The following is a 25,871-nucleotide window of genomic DNA, read 5'->3' on the forward strand; positions in this document are numbered from 1 at the left end:
TCCCCCACCTCACTGGCCTCTGCCTGTCTGCACGTCCTTCCTCCGCCGGATTCCTCCATGCGGATCCAGCACTGCCCACGCAGAGCATCCAACACGGGGCTCAGCCTCCCGCACTTGGCAGAATCGTAATTGGAAAATAATTGCCACCCGAATGAGGGTACTTGGCCGTAGCAGAACGCTTGGGGTGCCTCGCCCGATGCAAAGCCCACGTCGGTCTCCAGAGCTTAAGAAATGGGTGGCTGCGCTGAGGTGGGGAGCAGGAGTGCCTAATGGCTCATGGAATTGGTTTCCTCCTCTTCTGTGAACACGGGTTGATAAATGGTTACTTAAAAGACCACAACTTGTTTTCCAAAGTCGTTTAGAATTAGAGGCACGGCACAAACGCTCGTTTGTCAGCGTGACGCAGAAACGCGGCAAGCTGCGAATTCGTCGAGCCCAAGCTGAGGGACGCGCCCCTGCCCGCAGCGCCCGCGCCGGCGCAGAAGCCGTCGCCTCCGCGGGAGAGCTGCTCGCTCCTGAAGCTGCTCCCGGTCGGCACAGCCCGCGGGCGAGACCACGCAGCTTCAGGTTTGTCCCATCTCCAGCCCAGCCCAAGAGGGCTGAGCCAGCGTGAGCCAGGCTCTCCGCTCTGGCAGAGCGGGAACATTTTATAAACCAGCAGGACAGCACAGATGGAAAATGAGTTTACAATATTAACATTTCCAGGATTAAGACCCACCGGTGCTACTAACTAGCACAAAGAACTGCCAGAGTTGGTATTAAAGGATACTGCTGAAAGCTCGCCTCGATTCCTCTGTCTCCGATGACGGTGGAAGGGGCGGCTGCAGGGCGGTTGGAGCTCTCCCTGCTTATCGCACCCCAAACTGCAGGACATCGCGAGGCCTTAGGGCACCTGGAAGAGGACGGCAAGGCTTTGCCATGATAAAATCCTCCAGGCACAACGGCACGTAGAGAAACCTCCCTCCCTGCTCCCTGGGGATGAAGACACACCTGCACATCCAGCTCAAAGGCACCAGCAGGTCCCACCACCAGCCACAACGCAAAAGCCCAGGGCCAGTTGCTGGTGTGATCCTTGTATCCCTGCTTGTGTTGCACGAGGGCTGCTGAAGGCTCCGGGGGAAGCTTTGCCACGTTATGGTAGGGCCTACACAAACCCCGGAGGGGTATCAACACGCAGTTGGTTACCAGCGTATTTCTGAAAGCCACCAAAACAGGGGGTGCTTCCGTGTGGGTGAATAATCAGGAACAAACGAATAAAAATGTGAATCGTGACTGCCCTGAGCCCCCCACCAGCCCTTTTGGGGCAGCACGAAGCAGAACAGGGGGGGCTGCAAAGCCCATACTGCTCACAAAGACACACGTGAGGCGACCGCATGAAGAGACATCTCTGCTCTTGGCAGAGCCCGTCCGCTACACACAGGTCCCTCTGTCCTTCTGCCTTGGCACCAGGGCCACCTCCTCCCCTGTGGCTCTTGGCCCACCTTGGCCAGCAAAGCCGCGGATGTGCCGTACCCGGTGCGACAGCTCCGGCTGGTGGCTGCCAAAGGCTGCGAGCAGCATTCGCACAGAAACGTTCAGGAGGGGAATGTAGTTATGCCAAGCAAACGTCTGATCTTCCTGTTTGTATCAATCTACCTAACCACAAGCAGCAGGAAAAATCCATATATAAAACGCACGCACACATTTTCCATCATTGCTGCTTTCCACAGCGCAGTGAGAGAAGAGATTTAATTACACACACGCTCTACTAAATCAAGAAGAGAGACAGTTGAAAATAGGAGGGGGGAAAAACCATTTAATTCAATTTATTTAGCAGCATCTTTATTGCAACAAAGGTTTTGTAATAAAACGCAGCAAAACTAATGTCTCCACTTTACATGATTAAAAGCCATGTAGCCAGAAAGGTGGGGGAGGGAGGGAGACCAATAAACCCACTGGAGTGAGACATGCAATTTTGTTAACGCAAACAGCAGGCACTTCATGTTCTAAAATTAAACACCTGAACTTCCACTGTGCAGAACATCCAAGTAAAAACTGCATGAAGGTCTCTCTTCCCCTTCCAAAGGAGTGGCCCGGAGAACCGTGAGGGGCACACAAAAAGTCTTTACAGGGTTCTGGTACTCAAGTAAACAGGCAATTCAAGGCAGTGTCCTAATCTGGCTGATTATTTCATTTATTTATACTCTATTATTGCCTCGTCAATAGTTGAGCGTCACGCCAGCCGCAAACCAGCCTGCCTTACACACGGACACACGCACCAGAAACGCAATCCACTTTTCCTGGTAGGGAATAAGGGTTGGGACCCGCGGGCTCAGAGTTTGTGAATTCTCCGTAATTTGCCACGCAGGCTCAGACGTACGGTGCTCCAGGGTTAAAGCATTACTACACCAGAAAGTATTTCCATAGCCTATTCCCAAATGCCACTAGTAAGTCGCGAATGCATTTTCCATTCCAATATAATGACGTTAGTTGATTTTCAAAGCTTTACTTGGTGCTTTGAACTCATTATTTCATTAACAAGTTAACTGAGTTTATAAAAATTAAGCAGTTCTGGGTAGTTACTAGTTCTACTTTGTTCTGAATAAAAAGAGGTAATTGAAAACAAAGGGGTGGGGCAGGGGGTGCAACTCCAAGGCGAAGGGTGAAACCCAACAGCTTTGCGCATTGCACACTCAAGAGGAATTACTGGAAGCTGCCTTAAGACAGGGCAAAGGAACGTGCTTCCACCAGAAACAAGCACAACTCATCCCAACCACTGCAAATGATGAGAAACTGCTGGCATCAACACTCAACAACTTCAGTAGCTCATTGCTCAGATCCCCATATTTCATATATATTTTTTAAAATATATGAAATTAAAACATTCATCTCAAAGACACCTGTGCAACTAATATCTGCCACGCGATGAAGGCTCAAGCCTGCTCCTGCTGCGAGCAGGTGTCCCGCTGGGCAGAGAGCAGACCTCTGCTGAAGGCAGAAGATCCCCCAAAGGGACGTACTAACGTCTCTTTTGGGAGCAACAGGGACAGTTCCCCCTCACACGTTTTTGCTCCACAACCTCCCTTGCACGTGCTCCCTCAGGACCTCATTAGTTCTGCTTAAAACTCGCATTAACCAAGACACTTTTGAACATGCAGGAAGTGACAAAGTATAATCCCAAATACCAAACAGGCTGGAAATGGCTTCTTGAGTGACAGTACCATCTCCTGGACCGCAAGGTACGACCTCATCCCGGAGCAGGCGACTCCAGCGGCGCAGAGCAGGGCAAAGCCACCACTCTCCACGCCAGCTCTGGTCCAGAGCCGGACCAACACTTCGCCACACGAGGTGCAGGACTACTACTCCCCCCAAAAATACTGACGCAACGGTCCTCAGCACTAACACCTTCCCACCTCTGCAGTCTCAACTGCAACGGGCTTTGCCCTTCTTCCCGTGTCACTGGGAATTTAGTTGTTGACTGCGTAGGGCTGGACCAGACCTCGTATAAGGCATTTCTCACACCTCCACCGACAAGCAGGCGTCTTTTTCAAGAACTACAAAACTCTAATGATAAATCCTCCCAGCATTTCCACAGGATAAGAGAGCATGGGGTCTTAAAGTGCTTAACTACTGTAAAAAGAAAAAAAATTTGTAGGAAAGAAAGAAATACATAATTTATGTTGCAAAATAGAGTACTTACAGTACGTTGTACTTTAATAGCTTTTCAATATATATATTTAAAACAGTGGAAGGATGCATTATTAAAAAGTTATATGTCAGCACTTACAATCACATCCTGTGCTAAATCAAAACCTAGCCTGGTTTACTTGCATAACATTTAGTTCTTCAGTTCCCAAAAAAAGCAGTTTGATGAAGGCCATTTTTGTTCTGTTTTTTAAACAAAAGGATCAATTTCATCTTAAAAATCATATACATTTACATTCAAGGGTAATCACCTCTAGAAAAAGAACAAAAACACCCCAAAAAGCAAGTTAATTTAGTATTGAATAAAATATAAACAACCTCAGAAAAGGTGATACTATCCACGTGTAATTTTATACATATATGTATATATGAACAGATATAGATATATGTATATATAATACAGCATAAACACATAAGGAACACAATGGAATTCCATAGTAACAGCTTATACTCGTCTCTCCTCGCCGCTGCATTGCTCTAGTTCAGATGCATCAGCACACTCATCCATCTCTCAACACTGACCAGAGCACACTCCATAGGGATGCTGCGTTCGCTTCGGTCACAACAATTAGCTACTAAGAGAAGACATGAAAGGAGCTGGGCTCCTTTCCTGCCACGCCCTTCCCAAAATCAAACTGTAAGCCTGTTATTGACCTGCTAATGGTATTTTAACTGATCCACGTATAATCCCTGTGATCTGAAAACCAGAAAACAGCCCAAACCTAACATCCCCACCTCAGAGGAAGTTTGCATTTACCGCATGCCTGTTTGCTTTGGCTATCTTTTGTGTAACCCAAAAACCAGATCCCATTCTCCCACACAGATTTTACAACCGTGTAACTGCACCAGCTCCAATAGCTTTGGTGCATATGCCCAGCAGCCTAACTGAAAAACGATGCGGTTTGATACAATACAGCCAGATTGTGTTAAATCCCGGAGTTTCAGGATCAAGCTGACCAGTACAAAAGCGAGGAAAATACAAGGTTACAACATGTGGAGTACTAAGAGCGTAAACACTGAGAGTGATTCCAGATTTTTAGAAGATGAAAAGAAAATCATGCTCTGCTTCTCTCTAGCACCAAAACAGAAAGAAAAGGAAGTTCTTAGGTTTCTAAGAAAGCCATTAAAACTTATAGGAGTTTCAGAGGCAAGCCCCAAGGGGAGAATTTCCTGGATTAAAGAGGATCATTTTGCTATGGATCTCTATCTTAAACGACCTGTTGCAAGTTAAAAGTGACTTCACACACTTATGATGCTTTTTAGCCAAGCCTGCTGCTTAGTTAAAACCTCACTAGCAAAAACACAACTGGGATTGCGTAACCTTTAGGCTTAGCGGGGTTACCTTAAGCTATACAGATGGGGGGTTCTCAAATACAGCATCATAATCATGCTACACAGCAGTGCTAGAAAGGACCCAGGAATGGAGGACTGAACAGAGTACGAGCCTGGAAAACAGTCCCTTAAATAAAGCAGGAAATTCAATGAAACAGTTCATATTGCCTCACATGTAGTGTTCGTAAGTGTTCATACCCTTTGAATTAGAGTATCGAATTTTAAAATCGTAACAGGATGCATATACCTATATCATGCTGATGTGACGGTAAGAAAACGGTATTGCAAAACCAGCTCCAGAATGAACATCAGGGAAGAATGACGACGAGAAATGGGCTGCACTTTTACACTTGTTTTAAAATTTACAGAAGTTTCAGCTCTTTGACTTAAGTTAGTTTGCATCTCAGAATAAAAGACTGTTATGCCCATATCACAGTAAAATATCATTTCACTTCCCCGCTGAAATCAAGTACAATCAGGATAGGATCTCAAGCTGCTGAAGGAAAAAAAAGAGTATAATTTATCCTGGGGAGAGAAGAAATCATTTAAAAGAACCTGGCATGAGCTGAACTGAATCCAAAATTTAAATTCTTTAGGAGGCAGTTTAAAAGTCTGTGTTCTTAAAAAACAATTAACATCTAGATAGGTGATGTGTCTAACTTGTGACCAGCTTCTAAGGAGTGAGACACATCCCTTTCAGGAAGCATAAAAGCTATATGATAGCATTTAAAATGTAATACAAGTTGTAACCATTCAGGTAAACTCTTGCTGTGTAGCGAGTAAATCATCCAGAATTATGTAATAAGATACCAAGGAACACACTGTAAAAATACATCAATTACATCATAATGCTTTTAAAAAGTGAAGATCTGGTGCTGTAGAAGTACGTTATTTTCAGTTTCAGCTCCTGCCCCAAGAGAACACCCATGGTACTGCGCTATACCACAGACATTTGATTTTATTTACATCTTAAGCTTTAAAGTTATTAGGTCACCGTACTTTAATTTCCTGTATGGCACCAAATTTACTTTTAAAAAAGTGTCTCCCTGCGTGCGTGTGTGTGTGTGTGTGTACATGTGGCAGGCACCAAAACGCAATGTTCCATCCTATTTTCTCTAGTATCCTACATCTCCTCGTTCGGTAAAGCAGCCAGTGGAGCAGAGTTCTGCAGAGGTCAGTTACATTGCCTTCAGGGCAGCAATATGAGAGCCCAGATTCTCTTGCAGGTAATACAGTAGATGGAGTTCATAGTGCTCTCCCGACTCGGGTACCCTTATACTGTGTCTCTCCTGAGGGTAGATCTAAAATATAAAATAAAGTTGTAAGTATCCACAAGAGTTGTGGGCACCAACATTTAAACCGGTCCCCAGAGCCACATTCGAAATGTTCATGTAATCTCCCTGCATTAACTCTGCACTTGAGCTGATACACCCCATTCTCCATTGCCTGAACCCAGAGACAACCCACGGCGCCCTCTAATCCAGCTAGTGCTGTGCTGGAGGTGAGCAGCCTGGCTGAACAGAGGCAGACCCTGTCCAGAGCCATCACGTAAATCAGCATGCTCCCAGCTCTGCAGCGTGGTGTGGGATACCTGGGCTACATCTGCACAGAACCAGCAGGGTTTAATTAAATGCAGAACCCTGTTCCACACTGCACAAACACTGCTGTACTGCCTCCAAATTGCAGATCTCCTTGGGAGCAGCCTTAACTGCTCTTAATTGCTCATTTGCCTAATACTTTTGTTTACCCATACAATCGTCCTTTTAAAAAAATGTTAGGCTCAAACACTACAGTTTTATCCTAGAATTCCAAGCTGCCCAGCACAGCCATGTTACAAGTTCTGATTTTGGACTCCTCAGTCAAAGACAGACACATTACCTTTACATCCTGGTTCTGGCCTTACCTGTAAGTCATACGGTTTCCCAGCTCTCACTAAAAAGCTGAGCAAAATACTGGTGTGTGCAAAGTGAACATTCTCATCCAAGAATCCATGTAGCAGCAGCAAACGGTTTGGTCTGAGAAAAGCAAGAGACAAACATTTCTAGACAGCATCCCAGAACCTGCCAGTCATTTCACAGTCCACAAACATCCCTTCAAAAACAGTCAACAGAAAAAAATATTTGCATTGAAGACAGCGATTTCACTACTGTAGATTGCTCTGGATGGACGTGTCTCCCAAACCTATTCTTTCCTCCTCTAAAAGTTCTTCCTGCCTGTGCACATCATGGTCAGACCTTTCATCTGTATATCTTCTTTATTCTCAGAAGTATTCCCTAGCTTGGCTAATACAATGGCTTAACACTTGCTCAGGAATCACTGCTGATTTTCAGCTCTTTCGCAAGAAAGCCCATGGTCTCAGCCTGCTCTGCAGACAACACTGTACTGATACAGCCTTAGAGCATGCAGAAAGCATTCTGATCAACTAATTTTTGTCTAGCTTAATGTGGCTCTAAAGTGCTAATCATATAATTGAAGATATGTTTGTCATTTCTTTAGACATAAAAGATAGTCTTTAATTACAGTTAGGATAAAAGGGATTACATGGAATGGCCTGTAATTATGCAAATGTTCATTCAAGTCTGTTAAGTTTATTAGTGTTGGGTTTTCGTCCTTTTTTGTTTTAATTATTTTTTAATACTAGCATTTGTGATTCCAGGATTCAATTGCCAAGAACAGGGAGATAAGAATGTGCCCATGGGGCTTGAATTTTCCTGATAGGAAAAGTAGAAGGCAACAGCCAGAACCAAACTTACTCAGAAGGAAACTTCTCAGCTTGCATGGCCACCGAACCTAGGTAATACCCCTGCTCGTTGTGATCCGGGTGGCCCATGTAACGCTCTGTGTAACCAGTGTCATAGAAAATCCACAGCGTGACGGGTGCTCCGGCAATGGCAACCTGCAAGTTCAACAGGGCTCTCAGCATCGGGAGGGGAATGACACCACCTGACTCCCTGACCTGGGGATGTCCCTCCCTCCCACATCTCTATCCCAGTGCAACTAGAATTGCCCAAAACACACTCATAAGTCTATAATGCACAGCCTGCAGTGGAAAAAGAAAAGTGATCCTCACTCTCCGTCCCACAGTTCATACCTGTCAGCACAGTTCAGCTATGACCTACGTGTGCTGAAAACAAGGAAGGATCCTACCGACAAATCAGAAGCAACACTAAACGTATCAGCTGCAAGGCCTGCTGAGGGAAGTGGATTTTGTCCAAAATGCAGAGTGCTCTGCTTTCGGGTTGCAAAACCTTTGTTCATTTGAATGTCTAAGAGAAACTGGGATTGATAGCTTCCTAGGACTCAGCAAACTATCTTGCATAGCTACCACCAGCTTGCAGAGAGCCTTGGGAAAAAGAGACCAATGAGAAAAATAAAAAAAAAAACCCACCACCCTTTGCAAGGCAGGTATTTTTAAAAGTAAAAATATAACAATCCTTGAGGACTTGAGACAAGTAATTATTAAACCTCCCAGGAATATTCAGGTTGGACTTAGACAAAGCAAGGACTGGTTGGACTTGGACAAAGACAAAGCCACAACAACAAAACCCATCCCAAGAGCAATATCTAGCTCTTAACCACATCTCTACCTCTGAGACTTGCCCAACAGCAGTCTGGCCATTTACTATAGTGGTGTAAAGTCACGTAATCACAAGAACCTCTTTTCAGTACCTTTCCCCATCCCCAGGTTGCCCTCCTGGCTACTTCAGAACACACTGCTACGAAGCAGCATGGGCAATGTGATCTGGGAATAGATCAGTCTGCAAAGAAACTATTCTCTCAGGGCAGGAAAGAGGGGAGTAGGAAGAAAAGGAGGTGTCATTTTTCAGCAGGATCATTTCCCTTAGCTGGGTCACAGCACAAAGAGCTTGGCTGACACAAAGCGGGCAACAGCTGAGACTATATAAGGTACCTTCAGCATAGGTGACCTGAGATTGGTATAGATATACCAGCACAGTTAAGTTATTGCAAGCTCAACAGTTTAAAGCTCTTTTACACAGTTCCAGAGAGGGAATACCCTTCTGTGCTCAGCTGAATGGGCTGAACAGTTGTTCCTCCTCACCCCAGCTCATGAGAACACTCTCAGTTATTCCAGTAAAACTGGCCTACCTGAACAGCCCCACGCTCCTCTTACATGCCAGACTTCTTGGATGCCCAAAAGCACCCTGCTTGCATTAATGCAGGAAGCCTCATGGACAACACCAGACCTTCACATCAGGTCAAGATTATGTCTGGCTCATTTGGAGCTGGGGGAAGCAAGCACAGTGATGGTGCAGTCACACCACACTCTTTGGGGTGGTTACACTCAAATAAGAACACCACACTCTCCTGGGGAGAAAAGCTGCAAATTTATGTGGAGAGGTAGGAAAGCACAGCACTTAATTGCACAGGTAATTTTCTGATTTGAGGCATCTCTGCTAGTATTAATTATTAGGGCTGCACTGGTATCACTGTCTCTGAAAAGCTGAATCCCATAGCTGTACCAGTACAGACTCCATGTGAATACCAGTCCCAGACACCTCTCTGAGCCTAACAGTGACAATAGGCTTACGGAGGAAGAGCATCCATCCCCATGCTTCACACAGAAACACAAGTGGAGAGAACTGAGGAGACAACCCAAGGTCACACAATAACTTATAACTGCTCTTGCAATACCCATTGATTGCTGGTTTTAAAAGGTACTGTGGCTTGTTAGCAGACACTAGCCTTAAAGAGTGAATAGATTTTCAGATCTGTTGCCTGTGAAGTAAAAAAAAAAAATAACCAAAGCCTGGAAGCCTAATTAGAAATACTGTGGAAGAAACATTTGCTAGAAAAGCCACTTCTCTCTGAAGTCATCCAAATAGAAAAGTCTTGAAGAAAACAGCTAGAGCACTGTGTCCTCACTTGTCTAGAGCAAGCTCAAAAGTCTTTGTGCTGTGAACACCCATGGGAGGTTACATGATTAAGGGAAAAATTCCATCTGCACCACCAGAATAAGGACTCAATGTATGAACATACCCTGAAGATATCTGACCTCTGCATTAAAGCCATAAGAGAGAGGTAGCCTCCATAGGACCAGCCATGAATGCCAACACGATCCAAATCAATGAAGTCATACTGCGATGCTAAATACTGCAGCCCTTCCACCTGGTCATCAATTTCTATTTGTCCCTGGGAGGGGAGAGAAAAAGGGAAGTTTTGTTAGTTCCAGACAAAAGGTACATTCTCAGGGCTTCCAAAGATAACCACCTTCAGACCTTTGCTGCTTCTGTTTGTGCAGCACCCAACCACACGCCAGCACTGTGCTAGGCATGTTACAGAAAAATGACCCCTTTCAGAAAAATGACCCTTTTTACAGAAAAATGACCCCGTATTTATAAGACAATAAATACGTGCTAACCCACCTCTTAACTAACCTTTTCTTCATTTGTCTGCTTGCTTGGGGACAAGTAAGATCTTTCAGTGTTTTCACTTTCTGCTGTTGCAAAAGCAAGGCTGCATTCTAGCTCTGTGCATGAAAATGCCATTGCCAAAACACAGAGAGCTACACCACAAAGCCAGCAGAGCCTGGCACAGGCCCTCCCTGCCAGTACACACGGCCAAACACACTCACCCTCTCCAGCCTGACACAGGAACTGCCCTAAATAGTAACCCACGCTGTGAATGAAACTATCCTGCCTCATGTGAGCAGCAAAGCATATCTGGTGGGAGTCAGAGATCCCTTTATGAACCACTTTGCGTTACGTCTGCCAAGCTGGAGTTGGTTCACAACCTCAAACCCTGACATAGCTTTCCCATATTGAGCATCTTTCCTCCCTCAAATCCACACTGCTCAACTATACACAGTTCCCCTCCCCAAACCTAGGCAGCGTCACACAGGCAATGCTGGGCATCTGTGCCAAACCAGTGCTTCAGCTCAGGTAACACTGGGACTCAAACCTATCCCTGGCTGAAAACGAAGAGCCAGACTCAGAGCACCACTTACCATTTTGTATTTAAAGGCTCCTTCAAACTTCAGCCCTCGGTGGCAGGACCCCCTGTTGTCAATGACAACAACAACATAGCCTAAAGAGGCCAAAGTGTTCAAACGGAAATACTTGATTCCTTTAAACCGATTGTTCACTAGCTGTACCTGGAATAGAAGAGCAGTGACACAACCACATATGTAATGGAGTCCAGAGATCACCTTTTCATCCAATTTCAGATTTTATTTGTATTTACCTTCCTTTAAATGTTTTATACATTTTTATAATGTGAAGTTTTCAAGATCCCTACTCCCTGCTGCAGGATTCCCTCTCCCTGCTTGTCATCTGCTACAAAATAAACTCTCTTTCCCCAGTAACAAGCCATACTGTGTCACAGATATGAAGAGCTGAACTGAGCTCCACTGCAGCACCAATAGGCTTAGAGCAAGAGGGGCAGCTGCCGACAGCACAACCCAACCCTGAGCCTGCAGCTCTGCTCTCCACTCTGTTCTTTTCCAGGAGAAAACCTTTCCCTTCACCAAGTCTCACTCCACCTGCCTTGGACCATAGCAGGGCACAGTAGAGTTGGGGGAACCAAAGCAGGGCTAAAGGGCTCACCTGCTCCTAATCAGTAGGAAAAGGAGGACTGGGGAGCAAGCTCTCCTAAGCACACACTGGTAATGGTCAGCGCTAACAGAGAGCTCCCCTCACATACACATGGGAGAAGTGGGAACAAAGAACAGGAGCCCCTACGGAGGAGGAGGAGATGGAACAGGGAACGGGGACTATCTGCACTCCCCGTTCTCCCAGCTCTGCTACTCCATACCTGTTCTCAGACAAGTGGCAGTGCCTCTATGACCTGGAAATCATGACCACTTACAGCACCTAGTCACCAAACAGGCAAAACGCTGCACGCTATCCTCAGCACAGAGCAGGAACTGTTCATACAGGAGACCAGTGGAGTGATCCAGGCCAGCCTGCCCCACTGCTCACCAACATGCCACACTCACCTGAGGCCCTCCATAGATGAAGAGCACAGTGGGGTACTTCTTTCCAGGTTGCAGATTGTGAGGTTTGTACATCATCCCATAGAGTGTAAACCCCGTGGAGCTCTCGAAGGAGAACATTTCCGGGGGAATGTAATCAGGAAGAGGGCCTGCCACAGAAGGGAACAGAGAGTCTAGTTTAACAGGGAATGGATGAATAACACAGCTCTGCTCCAGCCCTGCCCCATCACCAATCTCACTGCAATCCCAATGGAGCTCTCCCACACTTTCCAGTGGATGTGGCTGGGACCAGGCAGAGACAGGGAACGCCCCAGCCCTAGGGGAGCTTTCTCAGTTCTATCACGTTCCCATCCCTGCTCTCCTCTGAACAGTAGTAACTCTTCTCCCCTGACACAGCCACTACAGGCATCCCATCCCTTCCTAACCCGACTTCAGACTCACTGCATTAATACATGGAAGGCATAGGATATAGAGTATGCCTTGGGGAAGGAGAGATGAAAGGGAACAGAAACAAAACGGAAAAATAAAAGCCACAGAGCTGTCTCACAAAGACATGAGCATGAAGCAGCACACAACTATTTAAGGAGTGTATGCCCCCTCCCCAGAGGCCCAGAAGCATTATATATGCTCATTAGCAGGCATATAGCACAGAGTAAATGACCACTCTTAAACCGCTCCACTGATGCTAAAACTGGCTTTCTACAGTTTCTACTGGCTCTGGCAGCAGAAACTTAGTAATTTCCACTCTAAATTTCTTCATGGCCAGTTTATACCCAGTCATTGCTGAGCTGAAAATGTACTTCCAAGAACTCCTCACACAAGCATGATTTTCAGAGACAAGTCTAGTCACCCACAACAGCAAATCTCAGGCAAGCATATTCTGGGATATCTTTCATTCTGTGACCCTGGTTGTCCTTTTCCAGTTCCTTATCCAAGATGTTACCTGCTGAATCTAAAATGGTAGCCCAGAATTCCTTTGTCCTATGAGCTGCATCATCTTCAGGTCCTGTCAGCCGATAAAGGGACACACAGTGCGGGTTCTTCTGATTACTGTACTTGCTGATGAACATGTCACAATCCTAGGGAGAAAAAGATTATCTTGAACTCCTCAGTGCGGAGGCACAGGCAAAAGCGATCACATTTTTCTGCATTTAGATCTTTCAGAAAATGTTTATGGATCAAATTAAACCAGGAAGTCTGGGCTCTTTTGATAACAGCAGATGGAATCTAAGAAGCTACAGTCCTTAGCAAGACTCAGATATTAACACTCCAAAGCCAAAAATACACCTGCAAAACCAACAGTGGCATGAGAACCTTGTCACACATCCTCTTCTGGGTAAACTGAAGCTGAACGGGCTACTGCCCCAGATGCCTGGAACCCCAGCCAACCCTGCCACAGGCTCATGTCCTCTGGTGACTGCTCTATAGCTTACTTCAGGCAAAAAGAGCCAGGCTCAAACAGTTTCAAACAATTCATCCTGGCTCCTTTTGCCTGAGGTGAGCTGAAGAGCAACTGAACTGGGAGGTCAAATCTGGTTTCCAGGGTGGGTTTACACACATACAACATAGAGGAGCACACAACACAGTGTAAAAATCTACTTTTGTTATATTCAAATACAGCCTTGTCTGCTGATTGATGAAGGACAGGACCGGCGATAAGTAACAGCACACTCAGCCAGCCCTGCCTATACAGGGTTTCACAGGCAAACAGGTACCTGGCTGACACAGCAGGCGTGAGAGTAACCACGTTCTGTCAGCCGCTTTACTTCTCCAGGATTCTCGTAGTTAACAACGTACAAGTGATGCTCTAAAGGTGAGTCTTTTGTGCCTTGAAAGTACACCAGTTTTTTGGCTTCATCAACATAGATCTGTCAAAACCAAAACAACACATCCCTCAATATTGTTTCTTGCCAAAACAATACCCAGTTCTACTGCCTCCAAGTCTCCCCCACAACCCCACTTCCATAAAGATGAGTTATAGCCCAACGATCTGCAAGGAATAAGCCAAATGACTGTTCTTACTGTCCACAACTCTGCCAGTTATGATCCGCATTTCACACCTTGTTGCTCAGCTCTCTTATGCAGGTCCTTTACTCTTCCCAGTCTCCCCTATTGTTTGCTATGCTAAATAGAATCATAGAATAGTCTGGGTTGGAAGGGACCTTTAAGGGTCATCTAGTCCAACCCCCCTGCAATCAGCAGGGACATCAACTAGATCAGGTTGCTCAGAGCCCTGTCCAACCTGACCTTGAATGTTTCCAGGGATGGGGCATCTACCACCTCTCTGGGCAACCTGCTCCAGTGTTTCACCACCCTCACTGTAAAAAATTTCTTCCCTAGATCTAGTCTGAATCTCCCCTCTTTTAGTTTAAAACCATTACCCTTGTCCTGTCACAACAGCACCTCTTAAAAAGTTTGTCCCCATCTTTCTTATAAGCCCCCTTTAAGTACTGAAAGGCTGCTATAAGGTCTCCCCAGAGCCTTCTCTTCTCCAGGCTGAACAACTCTCTTAGCCTTTCCTCATAGGAGAGGTGTTCCATCCCTCTGATCATTTTTGTGGCCCTCCTCTGGACCTGCTCCAACAGGTCCCTGTCTTTCCTGTGCTGAGGGCTCCAGAGCTGGACGCAGTACTCCAGGTGGGGTCTCACCAGAGCAGAGTAGAGGGGCAGAATCACCTCCCTCGACCTGCTGGCCACACTGCTTTTGATGCAGCCCAGGATACGGTTGGCCTTCTGGGCTGCGAGCGCACATTGTCGGCTCATGTCCAGCTTTTCATCCACCAGTACCCCCAAGACCTTCTCAGCAGGGCTGCTCTCGATCCCTTCATGCCCCAGCCTGTATTGATACCAGGGGTTGCCCCAACCCAGGTGCAGGACGTTGCACTTGACCTTGTTGAACCTCATGAGGTTCACATGGGCCCACTTCTCCAGCTTGTCCAGGTCCCTCTGGATGGTATCCCACCCCTCAAATAACTCTGCCCCCCATTCTTTGTCATCTCCCCACTCTTCAGACCCTTTCCCAAATCACATATGATATAAACCACCCCAGAATGAAATCAAGGCAGCAGCTGACTGTAAAACACTGCCATGTTAAATATTCCTCAGTTGTCCCTTCCTTTTGAGCAGACAGCAGAACAGATTCAAATGCAGGTCAGCTTGCACACCTCATTCCCTATCCCCATTTCTAATTACCATTTAGGAAGGATTTCAAAGACCGTTACAAAGTCCAAACCAGTCAAACAGTTCTCCTTGAACTGCTGTTTGATTCAAATGATCAAAGAATTAATCCAGCTCAGAGCTAGAAGAGCAGCAGTTTGGGGAGCATTCGCTCCCTCCTTGTGCAAGCTCAAGGAACTACATGGAACATAAACACTGTATTCTGGCTAAAAAGAGACAGGGCTAATAGATTTATGCTGATCCCTCCAACAAGTATCTCTTGATTCCAGGACAGCAGTTGGACACCATCACAACATCATGCTGCTCATGAAAAATGTGGAATTTCCTCACTGCTGCATCACAGTATTTTTGCTCCCTTCTCCTCCTCTTTAAGCCTTGAACTTATTGAGGAAAACTCCTTGTTGACAAGGATCCACACAGGAACATGCAGGAAAAGAAAGCCAACTAACATTGCCTGTATTGCTTTCCCACACTGCCAAAATCACAACCTGTGGTCCAGAAGAGTGTATCAGAGGTAGAGAAGGATGGAAGCACACTGTAGACCAAAAAACCCCACAATACATATGCTCAAACTCAACACCAGGGAGTAGCAAGGTGCACTCTTCTCAGGGAGCAGAGCCTCACTAACGCGACGTACTTATTTGTGAGGCCCCAGACATCTCCCTGCAGTGTGTGATGCCTGCAGGATATCCATGCAGCCAGAGCAGAGACTTACATTGGATCCATGTCTGCCAAGCACTTCCCATTCTCCACTGGTAATCGCCATCTCCTCTTTGATGGGGCACTTGAAGTCACCTGCAAATAACCAACATACAAACAAGAGATTTTACACTTTTACATTTTACAAAACACATGGTCACAATAAGACTTCTTCCTTCCAAGTTTTTTACTAGACTAAACCCAAGAGCAACCTGCCTTTGCAGAAGACCCACACCTCTGCCAGCTTCCCAGACAAATGTTACGGCTAGTACTATTTAACATTCTGTGAAATATATGTTAAAGGATTCACAGGCCTGGAAAGCTTGCTTGCCCCCCCCCTTTTTTTTTTAAAGTATTTTCTCACTTGCGCAGAAATAGAGGTTTATACTGAAAAATGGGTGTGCAAAGGGAATCTCAGGTGTCAAAAAAATGGAGAATTTTGCAACAGGGTGGGGAACAACTCTACTTTTATAAGATGGTTTCATTTCCCTTAGAATGAGGGAGATTTAGCGAGAAAAAGAAGTCAGATGCATTCAGAGAAATCTAATCAACCCAGGATATCAAGCTATCTGGGAAAAAAAAAACCAACACCAACAATTGCATGAGATGAGGACCTCTAGTAAAATTAGGTGTATTTTTTGTGCATGCAGAGCTCAGTAAGTGCCTTCAACACACACCAAGTAAATTAAGTATCACAGCATGAAACTGTGAATTAAAGAATACATGCTGTGGAAAAACCACTCCAGGAGCTTTGCACACAGCTATATCATGCATCTGAGCAAGACCAAACTTTGACTGCAGCTCAGAAGCATGCAGTCCTTGAATTTTTTTGCTTGAAATGACTCTTCCTGCATTTCCATTTGCAACAGCTGCCAGTAATTTTCTCCTACTAACATCCCTGTCTATAGAGCAATACTATGGTTGTTTTTAAGAGCAGAGAGGAATTCTCTGAATAGTTGTCATATCATAGGTTTTGCTACAAGCACACATGTTCATTTTCAAGGGACTAACATGTGGGCCCACTCAGACAGGGAGACCCTCTATGGACCTTTTTATAGGGTGTTCAAACTGTGCTCTTTGTCAGCCTCTCTGCTATCAATCTGCTTGTAAAGGCTGACAGGAACTATGTTGGTTTTACTTGCAAAATCAAGTCCTGAACCAACGTGCATCTATTAGATACATTGGACCCTGCACATCAGAGGTAGCCCATGTTATTGCTGTAATGATTAACCTCTGGCAAATTCAGCGCACAAACAGTCCCAACATTGACAAGGAAAAGTCAACTAAGTGCATTTCACGGTATCACAGGGAGCTTGTTTCCCATCTGATTTTTTGACACTTTTCCCTCTAGTCCATGAGGAAGAAAGAGGGTTAAAACTAAGGCATGCTGAATACAGAATAAGCCCTGTACAATTTCAAGAGGAATGACTGTACAGTGAAGTGCCTTCCTGGACAACAGCAGGAGTTTCCAATAAGACATTAATTCCTGCCACCTGGAAGGACATTTATTTCCTCACTAGTCAGCAGCAAATGCCCAATTAAAGTAAAAGAATAATTTCACTTACTTGGAGCAGGGAGGCCTCCACATGACCGTTTATACTTGCTCTCCTTCAAAACTGAGATGACTTTGTATAGGTGCCGGAATCCTGTTTTACACTCAGAGGCAAAAATGAACTCTATCTCATCTTCATGAGTTTGAGGGAAAACATAGAAGATATCATGGATCTGTGGAGACAGAGCAGTGGATTATTGTTATCAGCAGGACTCTGGCACTGAAGTCACACATAGTAAGTTCCTCTTACTGCTCAACACAGACAACACAGTTCACGCTAGCAGGGTGCAGCACTGTCCCTTACTGGGAGAACCAGTTATGCTTATGAGCCAGGGGGTGTCTGCAGACAATGGCCACACATGCTGCACAGCTCCAGGCTTTTTGCTAGTCTAACTCTAACTTCTGGCTACCAAATTAAGTTTTTCTGCACCTGTCTTATTAGCTTAGATACAGAGGTGGGTCCAGCTCTGCTGACAGCATATGCAAGCCACCCAGTTAAGCCAGATTTCCGTGGCCTCCTCTGTCCAGTGCTGCCTAGAAGCCCACAGGTGAAGGGTTATTTAAAGAAAGATGAGCTGACATCATCTTTCCACTCATGAAGATGCCAACTCTTGCTTCAAGGGATAATCCTCTGAGGGACTCAGGAGCATTTATCTGTACAGTATGAGCTGCCAGTCAAAAACCACTCCAGCCAGTAAAAATAATGGAGAAAGGACAACTCACTGCACCATCCTGAAACCTTGCACACTATTACTAAGGAGAAAACATGGTATCATAGAGAGCACTCGCTGTATAGAGATCATTCACTGGAAGGCTTTGTGCAAATGCTCTCTGCTGAAAGATCCAACTGCCTGTCAGTGATTGACATTCCCAGGCCTTCCTGCACCCCGGCACACCTCCAACGGGATGTCCTTTTATAGACATCGATCTTTATCTGCAGAAGTTTGAACAGCACTCATTTTTACAGCATTAGCCTAGCACACTGGTGTCCAGTCTCACAGCAGAGGCCCTAGGGCACACCTCTGAGAACATTACACCCAAATCTATTTCACCAGACCATATATAGTTAAGGAGGGTTTTTAGTGACTGTTAGCAGACTCTCGGGACTTGTTCACCCAGTATCATCTAGATACATCTTTGTCGGCTGAAGAATACTTCACCTCTTGGCACTGCTGTTGGTGAACAACTGGCACCAAGAACCTGGAGGGTGTCAGTGGGTAACACTGCGGGCAAAGGGCTGCCCTGGAACACCAGAGCCCTGGGCTTTGCTCCTAGCTCTGTCTGACCACTGTGCAGCCTCAAGCAAAGCAGCTCTGCTTTCACGTCCCAAATCTCTCTGTTCTCTACATACTGTGAACTCTTTACACAGCAGGAAGCACAGAACATGCACAGAACTTGTACAATGGGAAAATTCTCCTAGGCAGCACAGCAACACCAATGTTGCTCAAGTGCTACAAATAGGGTCTTGAACAACAAACTGTCAGAGAAGGCTGAAATTCAGATTCTTACATTTATCCAGATGTCTGTTGTTTCTTCATAAATAATGAAAGGTGTAACGGAATCTGGTACAGCATCGATAAGTTTCTGTCTTTCCATTGCATCATCTTCTGTGGGGATGAATAATGCAGGAGGGATCAAGACTATCTGAAGTCGAGTTTGGGAGCGATCCAGTAAAATGGACCAGATGCTGTTAAGGAGACAGATATTAGAGAAAATAACACGCAACCATGAGTATTAGACAGGTCTGAAAATCTCGACAGACACTCATTAGCACTAGGCATTTTGAGGGAGTCAAGAATGTTCAATTTCAGATTAAGCACAAAGCCACATGTAAAATTTCACCCACATAAACAAATCTCTTCTGCAACATAAGAACTTATTTCACATCATTTCAATATTGCATAAGCACTGCCGGTTCAAAAGTTTAATTAATTCTATTCTCCCAGATTTGAATTGTGCTTTAGGGGAGAAAGAGAAGAAAAAAATCAGAGGGAATAATGAAGCAGAAAAATTTCAATTGAAATTTCAGGATACTTGTGAAAATACTAATGTTTTAAATCTATACCTGGCAGAGAATAATACTGGCACCTAAATGGACTGGCAGCAGACCCTGCCATACTTCTGATGACTTTACATGTAGCTCTAACAATAATCCCGCAAAAAGCAAGATAATGGAGCAAATGTGTCCCTGCATTTCTTCCACATTTGGGGGGGGGGGCAGGGGGGAGAGGGGGCGGGACAAATTAAAAAGGTGAAAGCCATCTTTAGATTCAAGAACTGGGAAGTGCAATTCTGGAGAAGCTTCTGGTCAGTTAGAAACACTGTACTACATCATCTACAGGGTTAAAAATGACATGCAAATGTAAGTAGCACTTACAGCAGGTTTTCTGATCAGTAAGTCTGGTCAGCAAGGATGGTCCAGTGGTTAGGGTGCTAGCCTAGGGCCTGGGGGACCTGGGCTCATTTCTCTCCTCAGCCACAGACTTCCTGTGTGACCATGGCAAGTCACTTAGCCTCTCTGGGCTTCAGTTCCCCATCTGTAAAATGGGGATAATAGCACTGCACTCTCTCTCACAGGGATGCTGAGAGGACACATACATCAAAGGCAGTGAGTGCCCAACACCAAAACAGCAGGGCCAGGTACCAGAGAAAGAGACAAGGAGCACTCTGTTTTGGTTTTTGGAAAAATTGTCCCCTTTGCACAAACAAGTTTGTAGCAATGTAAAAAAGAAAGCAGGCTTAAGCTTGAAGAAGACAGAGACCACTACATTCTGCTTCTAACTGTATTGCCCCAAACCCTCTAAGCAGAGACAGGATTAACATACGCACTATTTTCCTTCTGGCGTCCACCCAGCTCTAGCAATGTACTCTACTCCTTCAAAGAGGATCTCGAACGGCTGAACTAGCTCTTTATCCACAACATCTGCAATCTGTTGACAAAGCAGCAATTCAGTGACACTGAGATGAACCCCCACAACCAGTTTTCATGCACGATGAGAGTCTGGACAGAGAAGACTTCTTCTGTGCAGCTCATGCAATTTAGATTGTTCAGCCTTTGCAACGCATGTGATTCAACCCCGTCTGTAGCCAGACACCAGCATAGCAGGAGAGCTGCACGGTACCAGCACAGCCAGGGCTGGGACTTGAGAAATCCGGATGCTGCTCACAAATCCATCGCTCATCTTGGACAAGTCACTTGAACACTCAGTTTCCCCATGTAAAGGGGAGGTGATTTGTACCGAGCTATTTTATAAGGTGTTTTCATTGGTAGATGTTGAACATTCTGCATGACATCCAGTTATCAACGTGGTTCTAATTCATGATATGCAGTTCTGCGGTCTGTCCCTGCTAGGACTGGGAACAAGTCACAGTGGTACCCAAAGGGTCCTGCCTTTCCTTTGCTTTCCCTGCCTTTGCTGGCTGACATCAGCATCGCTATCCCAGCACATGACTGTTGATGGCTGAAGTAACTCAAGAGTAGAGAGAATCCAAATAATGTATGGCTGTTACTGTATCTGTTTGGTAATATTAATTTCCCAACTGTCCAAAGATCTTGGACTGGGCTACGGGAATTTCTGCATCTGTTAAAAAATCCTGGGGCGAAAGCAAAATTCATCTCTTTCCATATGTTCATGCTTTTGTAAGGTGATATATTCTCTTTGCAATAAAATTTTCCCAATATCTGCAGCCAATCAAGAGATCTGTTACATAAGAAGGTCTAACCATTCACACCTAAAATATTCTGCTCTGCAGCTGAGTTCATAAACCAGTGGTAGGGAAGGAAAGCACAGCCTTGAGAAATACTGCTGCACACACAGACACCAAGTATCTGCGTAGGAATGAGCCAAGTGCACTGCTTCCAGAGAAGACATTAAGCTATCACAACCAAGAAAGTTTGTTTGTACTGAACTGGAAAATGAATTTTACCAAAAAAGAGTCACAGAAATTATATTTATTTGGAAAACAAGCAGAACATAGAACTTACTCTGCCTTCCGCATTGATTGTCACTTCAGATATCTTGAAAGTGACCTTTGGATTTGCTGTACCTATAAAAACAGATGTTAGAAGTCAGACACCAATTGTTTGCTTCCAAGAGGGCAGACTTGAACAGTGGATTATTGTGGTGTTGTTCATACAGAACTGGAAAAGGCAAACAGCAGAATGCTCTTTGATCAAATAGCCTACTTGCATGTGTGAGAGACAGCACAAAACCAGGCAGGGAAAAAAGAAACTGCAAACATGAGGCAGATTCAGTGGATGTAATCCTGCAAACAGATCTGATCAAGAGCCATGCTACTGTCACAGTCAGTCTTCTCTCCCACAGTCAAAGGATGCACATACTAGTTGGAAGTAAATACTCAGGAGCAATCAGGATAGGAAAGCAAGCTTTGGTTTACTGTTTGGCTGTTATTCTCAAGGTGGTACACAGAAGGTGATCCAGTGCTAAAAACCATCCGTGAAAATTAAACACTTAAAAACCTATTGCCATGACTAGTGCAGTTAAGATAATAAAGCTACATATTTGTGTTGAACACTGAAAATCTAAAGTTAACTCTTTACACAAAGCCTGCACAAAACAGCAACTCATCCTGCTGTACAGCAGCTGGGGCCTGCTCCACAGCAAGAAAAGAGGGACTATAAAGAATAAAGCTGCTACCAGTTGATCCACAAGAAGCCACATGTGGCAAATTCCATGTACCCCAAATATTCTCAGTGCTGCTGTGAAGTACTCCCACTTCATCAGTCCGGTTTATACCCAAAAACTGATGCATTGAGGTGAAACGATTTGCCTTGGGCCACAGTGCTGGCCTATTTAAGTACTTACTTCCTCCCTGGGAAAAATTTTCTCCACTACCTCAAGCTTTGCCCTCATAACAATCCACAGAAAAGGGCTATTGCCCCTGCAGCTCAGACTGGAAACTAAGATCCAGAGATTAAAACCTAGTTGTTTTTTTTTTTAAAGGGATTTGGGCTTTGGTTGGCTCATTTTCCGAAACTGCTAAAACTTAGCATTGAACAAAGCTATGACAAAATACCCTCAGAAATCTGGGTGTACACAAGCGCCGAAAAAACACGAGGAGTCATCTCTCGCTTCCCAGGCTAACGCTGAGCCTTTCTTCCTCCTTGAAACAAGTATTAAATTAGGATCATAAGCAGAAAAATTTTCCCAGTGGATCAGGGAATCTGCAAGATCTGAATGAATTCTGCAGCTTGCAAAGGTCAGCCAAACAGAAGATACCTCTCCAAAAAATGAAGATTTCAGGAGTGAGGAAAGAGCGTGAACCACTGTTATCTGTGAGCAACATGCCCTGCTGTAATAGCAGGGAAATCTCAGACGAACAAGGGTCAGACTGTTCAAATTTGCTCCATATACCTGACACATGCCAGTGAATCAGCCCCCAGCAGGTCTGCGCAAGTCTCGCTTCCCTGCTTCCAATAGCACTCCACTTAATATGCTTCAAGCCTGCCCTCACCCCTTCACTGCTGAAGCCTCCAGACCATTTACTGTTTGAAAATACGACAACAGGGGGTTTTCCTGGTAGGCTGTAAGCATGCTGAGTTTGTTGTTCAAAGTCCAAGAGCAATCATGGAGACCAGAGTCCTTCAGAACTTGAACTACTAAGGCACTGCCAGCAGCTAAACAGAAACCCTGCCGAAAAATCAAAAGGCCATAATTCTGCAGCTATTTCCTCAGAGACACTGGGCTGTAATGAGAATCAACTCCTAACAACTCAGATCTGCCAGGATCTGAGACAGCAGCTCCAAAATAATGACAATCAGATAGGGTTTCCGCCAACTCCCGAGACACCCAGACTCAGAGCTCTTAGTAACCACATGGCTGGAATACCAGCACAGTTACCAGTGACTAATCTAACCTCCACAGCAGCAGTTTCCCCAAACACATTTCCACCACCTGGACACCAATTCAAAGATTCTCAACACCTCTCCAACAACTCCCTGCTCTAGGCTAGGAGAGTCACTGCTGTCAGGCACATGGAATAAAATACGTCTCCCAGAAACAGAGATGTAAGGTATCAGGGTCTCACCAGTTTTGGGGTACCGGAAGGAATCTGTTCTTCTTGTCTCCAGCATGGGTGATGTGACATGAATAATTTCTACCTCTGACTCATCATTTTCTTCATAAAGAATTCGAAGAACTTTACCCCCATTCAGTGCTGTAAATGAATTAACATTTCCTGGTCAGAACAGCTCTCATTATCAGTTATTGCAGGCATCAATATTCTCTCAGGAGCACAAGCAGGTTGGAACAATGAAGAAAAATCCAACAAAGTCTGTGATTCATGTTTCATTAAACAAAACACTCTGAGACTCTTACAACTCCTACCACTGTTGTGAGAAGGAAAGTTTCTTCCCCCAGTAACATGTACTCACAAGGCCACTGTTAACGTGCCCACCACTGCAGGTAGTTGAAAAGGAGCTACGAGTATAAGGTTCCTACCTTGCATAAAGACAAGTAACGGCAGAAAATAACTCTGCACTGGACAGCACAGCAGAGGGGCCGCTACTTGTGTCTGTCAGACACACTGGATCCACCATACTTACTTGGCTGTGCCTTTGGGCTCCACCAGTAGCCAGTGTATCTGTCAAACTCCTCCTGCAGCACAAAAGTAGCCACGCCAGCAGATTTTGGATCCTCCTCAACGTTGGCCAGTTCTAAAAAAAGACACAAAAGAATTAGTTCACGATGTACTGCAGAATCAAACCAGTTCTGCATTATCCCAAACATGGCCCAACTTCACCCCCCAGGAACAATTACACAATAATAAATATGACTTCTCAGCAGATTTGTTTTCTGCTTCCACTCTGCTCTGTTGATTTATTTAGGGAGGATCTAATCCTCTCTGACATGGCAGCTTCTTTTAGGAAAGGAAAGCCATCTTCCCTTCTTACTCCTACCCAATTAGTCTCTCAATTTTCTATGTACTAGTCGAAGAAAGAAAATGTTCTCTCTACCTGAGCTCAGTGAATTGGAACCACAACTTTCAAGAAAACAAAAGAAAAAAAAACCCAAATGCAAACCTTTCTGAACAACTGAAACTGAAAATATCAACATTCAGAAAAATGAAAGCATCAGTATTTCATTCACTGTACAAACCAAAAGTAACAGACTTACATAACATCTCAACATGATGACATATCCATAGGGCTTCAATATTTTTCCTGTTACCCTGGAGGTAACTTAGCAGCGCTCCATAAATAATTATCATCTGAGAAGGAGTCATTGCTACAGTTTATTTTTAATGTACTTACATAATATTTTAATATTTAACATTTAAATAAGCTAAAGCATTATTATAAAGTGTCAGAAATTTTAATTTAACTAAAATTTAAATTATATAGTTTAAATACAAAGTATGATTTAAATACACAACGCAGTCGATTTTTAAAAAGTGTTTTATCCACACTTTCCCACTTTGCTTCCTCCAGGATACACGTCTCAAACAGAGTTGAAGAGGGTAAGAAGTGAGGACCTAAGTTACAGAGTATGAAGGGCCAGCAGAAGCCACAGTGCTATTCAGAAACTGTCTATATTGTTTCTAAAAGGCCTGCAGCCCGATTTCACTGACAGAAACTTTCCTCCAGCTCTATTCCACCCACAGCTCCTCCACACAAAAAAGGCTGTTCCAATAAAAAAGAATGTGCTGTGTTTCAGGAGAGGAGCCCTTCCATATGTATTCAACAAATAACTCACTTTGCCAGATTCCACAGTGCAGGGAAAAGAATCATCCCACAATATTTGCACTAGAAGAAACACGTAGAACGTGACAAACAAGGTGGAATAAACAGTGTCCATTCCCCCAGATTTCAGAAGAACCCCTAGTGCCATTGCTTAATTCAGTCTAGCAAGAACAAGTGCAGAGGAGGTGCAGAGATTTTAATACAGGATGCATTACCATTGTGCACAAATGTTAGCCTCCTTTCTTCTCTGGTTTCTATATTAGATATCCAGATGTCATTGCTATGGATAAACGCAATCCAATTTGGATCAGCTGGACAAAGCTTGGGATCCATCCGGATATTTGGACAACTGGTCTCTACCAGAATGGGTCTCAAAGGCTGTTGCTGTTTGAAAGAAAAAAAAAAAAAGCACAGTAAATGATAACACAAGGACACTTACAGAAAATAAACTGGATTATCAGAAGGTCCCTAAGACCACAGTGGTGTGGACACTGACTTCAAATACACAGGTTTACAACAGAGGAATCTATCAATTTTAAACACAGAAAAATACTATGCAGATACTTTATAGGGAAAGTTTTGCTTCCACCATGGTTGCACAGATCCCACCATGGCCTCTTTCACCATTGCTGAGGATTAGCCACAAATCAGAAGGCAGCTTGCCTAGAGAAGCCTGGCACACTCTTAAAAACAGCACCCTAAAAAGGGGCTGGCAGAACATACAATCTTGTCCTCCAAAAGCAGCTCAGGGTACAGTAAATTCCCCCTGACAAC

General features: G+C 44.7%; 1 protein-coding gene across 8 annotated transcripts in view; it reads right to left on the reverse strand.

Moving 5' to 3' along the window:
• Nucleotides 1–1,788: 1,788 nt before the first annotated feature.
• DPP8 (dipeptidyl peptidase 8) overlaps nucleotides 1,789–25,871 on the reverse strand; it is a 31,600-nt gene continuing 7,517 nt past the window's right edge. For 4 of the 8 annotated variants that reach the window (XM_075506366.1, XM_075506364.1, XM_075506365.1 and 1 more), the window contains exons 5-20: nucleotides 25,313–25,481; nucleotides 23,961–24,071; nucleotides 23,444–23,572; nucleotides 21,381–21,442; nucleotides 20,225–20,325; nucleotides 18,905–19,082; nucleotides 17,409–17,568; nucleotides 15,860–15,939; nucleotides 13,684–13,836; nucleotides 12,912–13,047; nucleotides 11,972–12,117; nucleotides 10,982–11,128; nucleotides 10,015–10,167; nucleotides 7,770–7,912; nucleotides 6,920–7,031; nucleotides 3,621–6,317 (exon numbers count right to left, since the gene is read on the reverse strand). In XM_075506366.1, the coding sequence (XP_075362481.1) occupies nucleotides 6,195–6,317; nucleotides 6,920–7,031; nucleotides 7,770–7,912; nucleotides 10,015–10,167; nucleotides 10,982–11,128; nucleotides 11,972–12,117; nucleotides 12,912–13,047; nucleotides 13,684–13,836; nucleotides 15,860–15,939; nucleotides 17,409–17,568; nucleotides 18,905–19,082; nucleotides 20,225–20,325; nucleotides 21,381–21,442; nucleotides 23,444–23,572; nucleotides 23,961–24,071; nucleotides 25,313–25,481 (2,103 nt within the window). In that variant the 3' untranslated portion in view covers nucleotides 3,621–6,194. The other 4 variants (XR_012776299.1, XR_012776298.1, XR_012776300.1 and 1 more) reach the window with 4 other exon arrangements.

This window comes from Mycteria americana, chromosome 6 (genome assembly GCF_035582795.1).
Source record: "Mycteria americana isolate JAX WOST 10 ecotype Jacksonville Zoo and Gardens chromosome 6, USCA_MyAme_1.0, whole genome shotgun sequence".
Lineage (NCBI taxonomy): Eukaryota > Metazoa > Chordata > Aves > Ciconiiformes > Ciconiidae > Mycteria > Mycteria americana.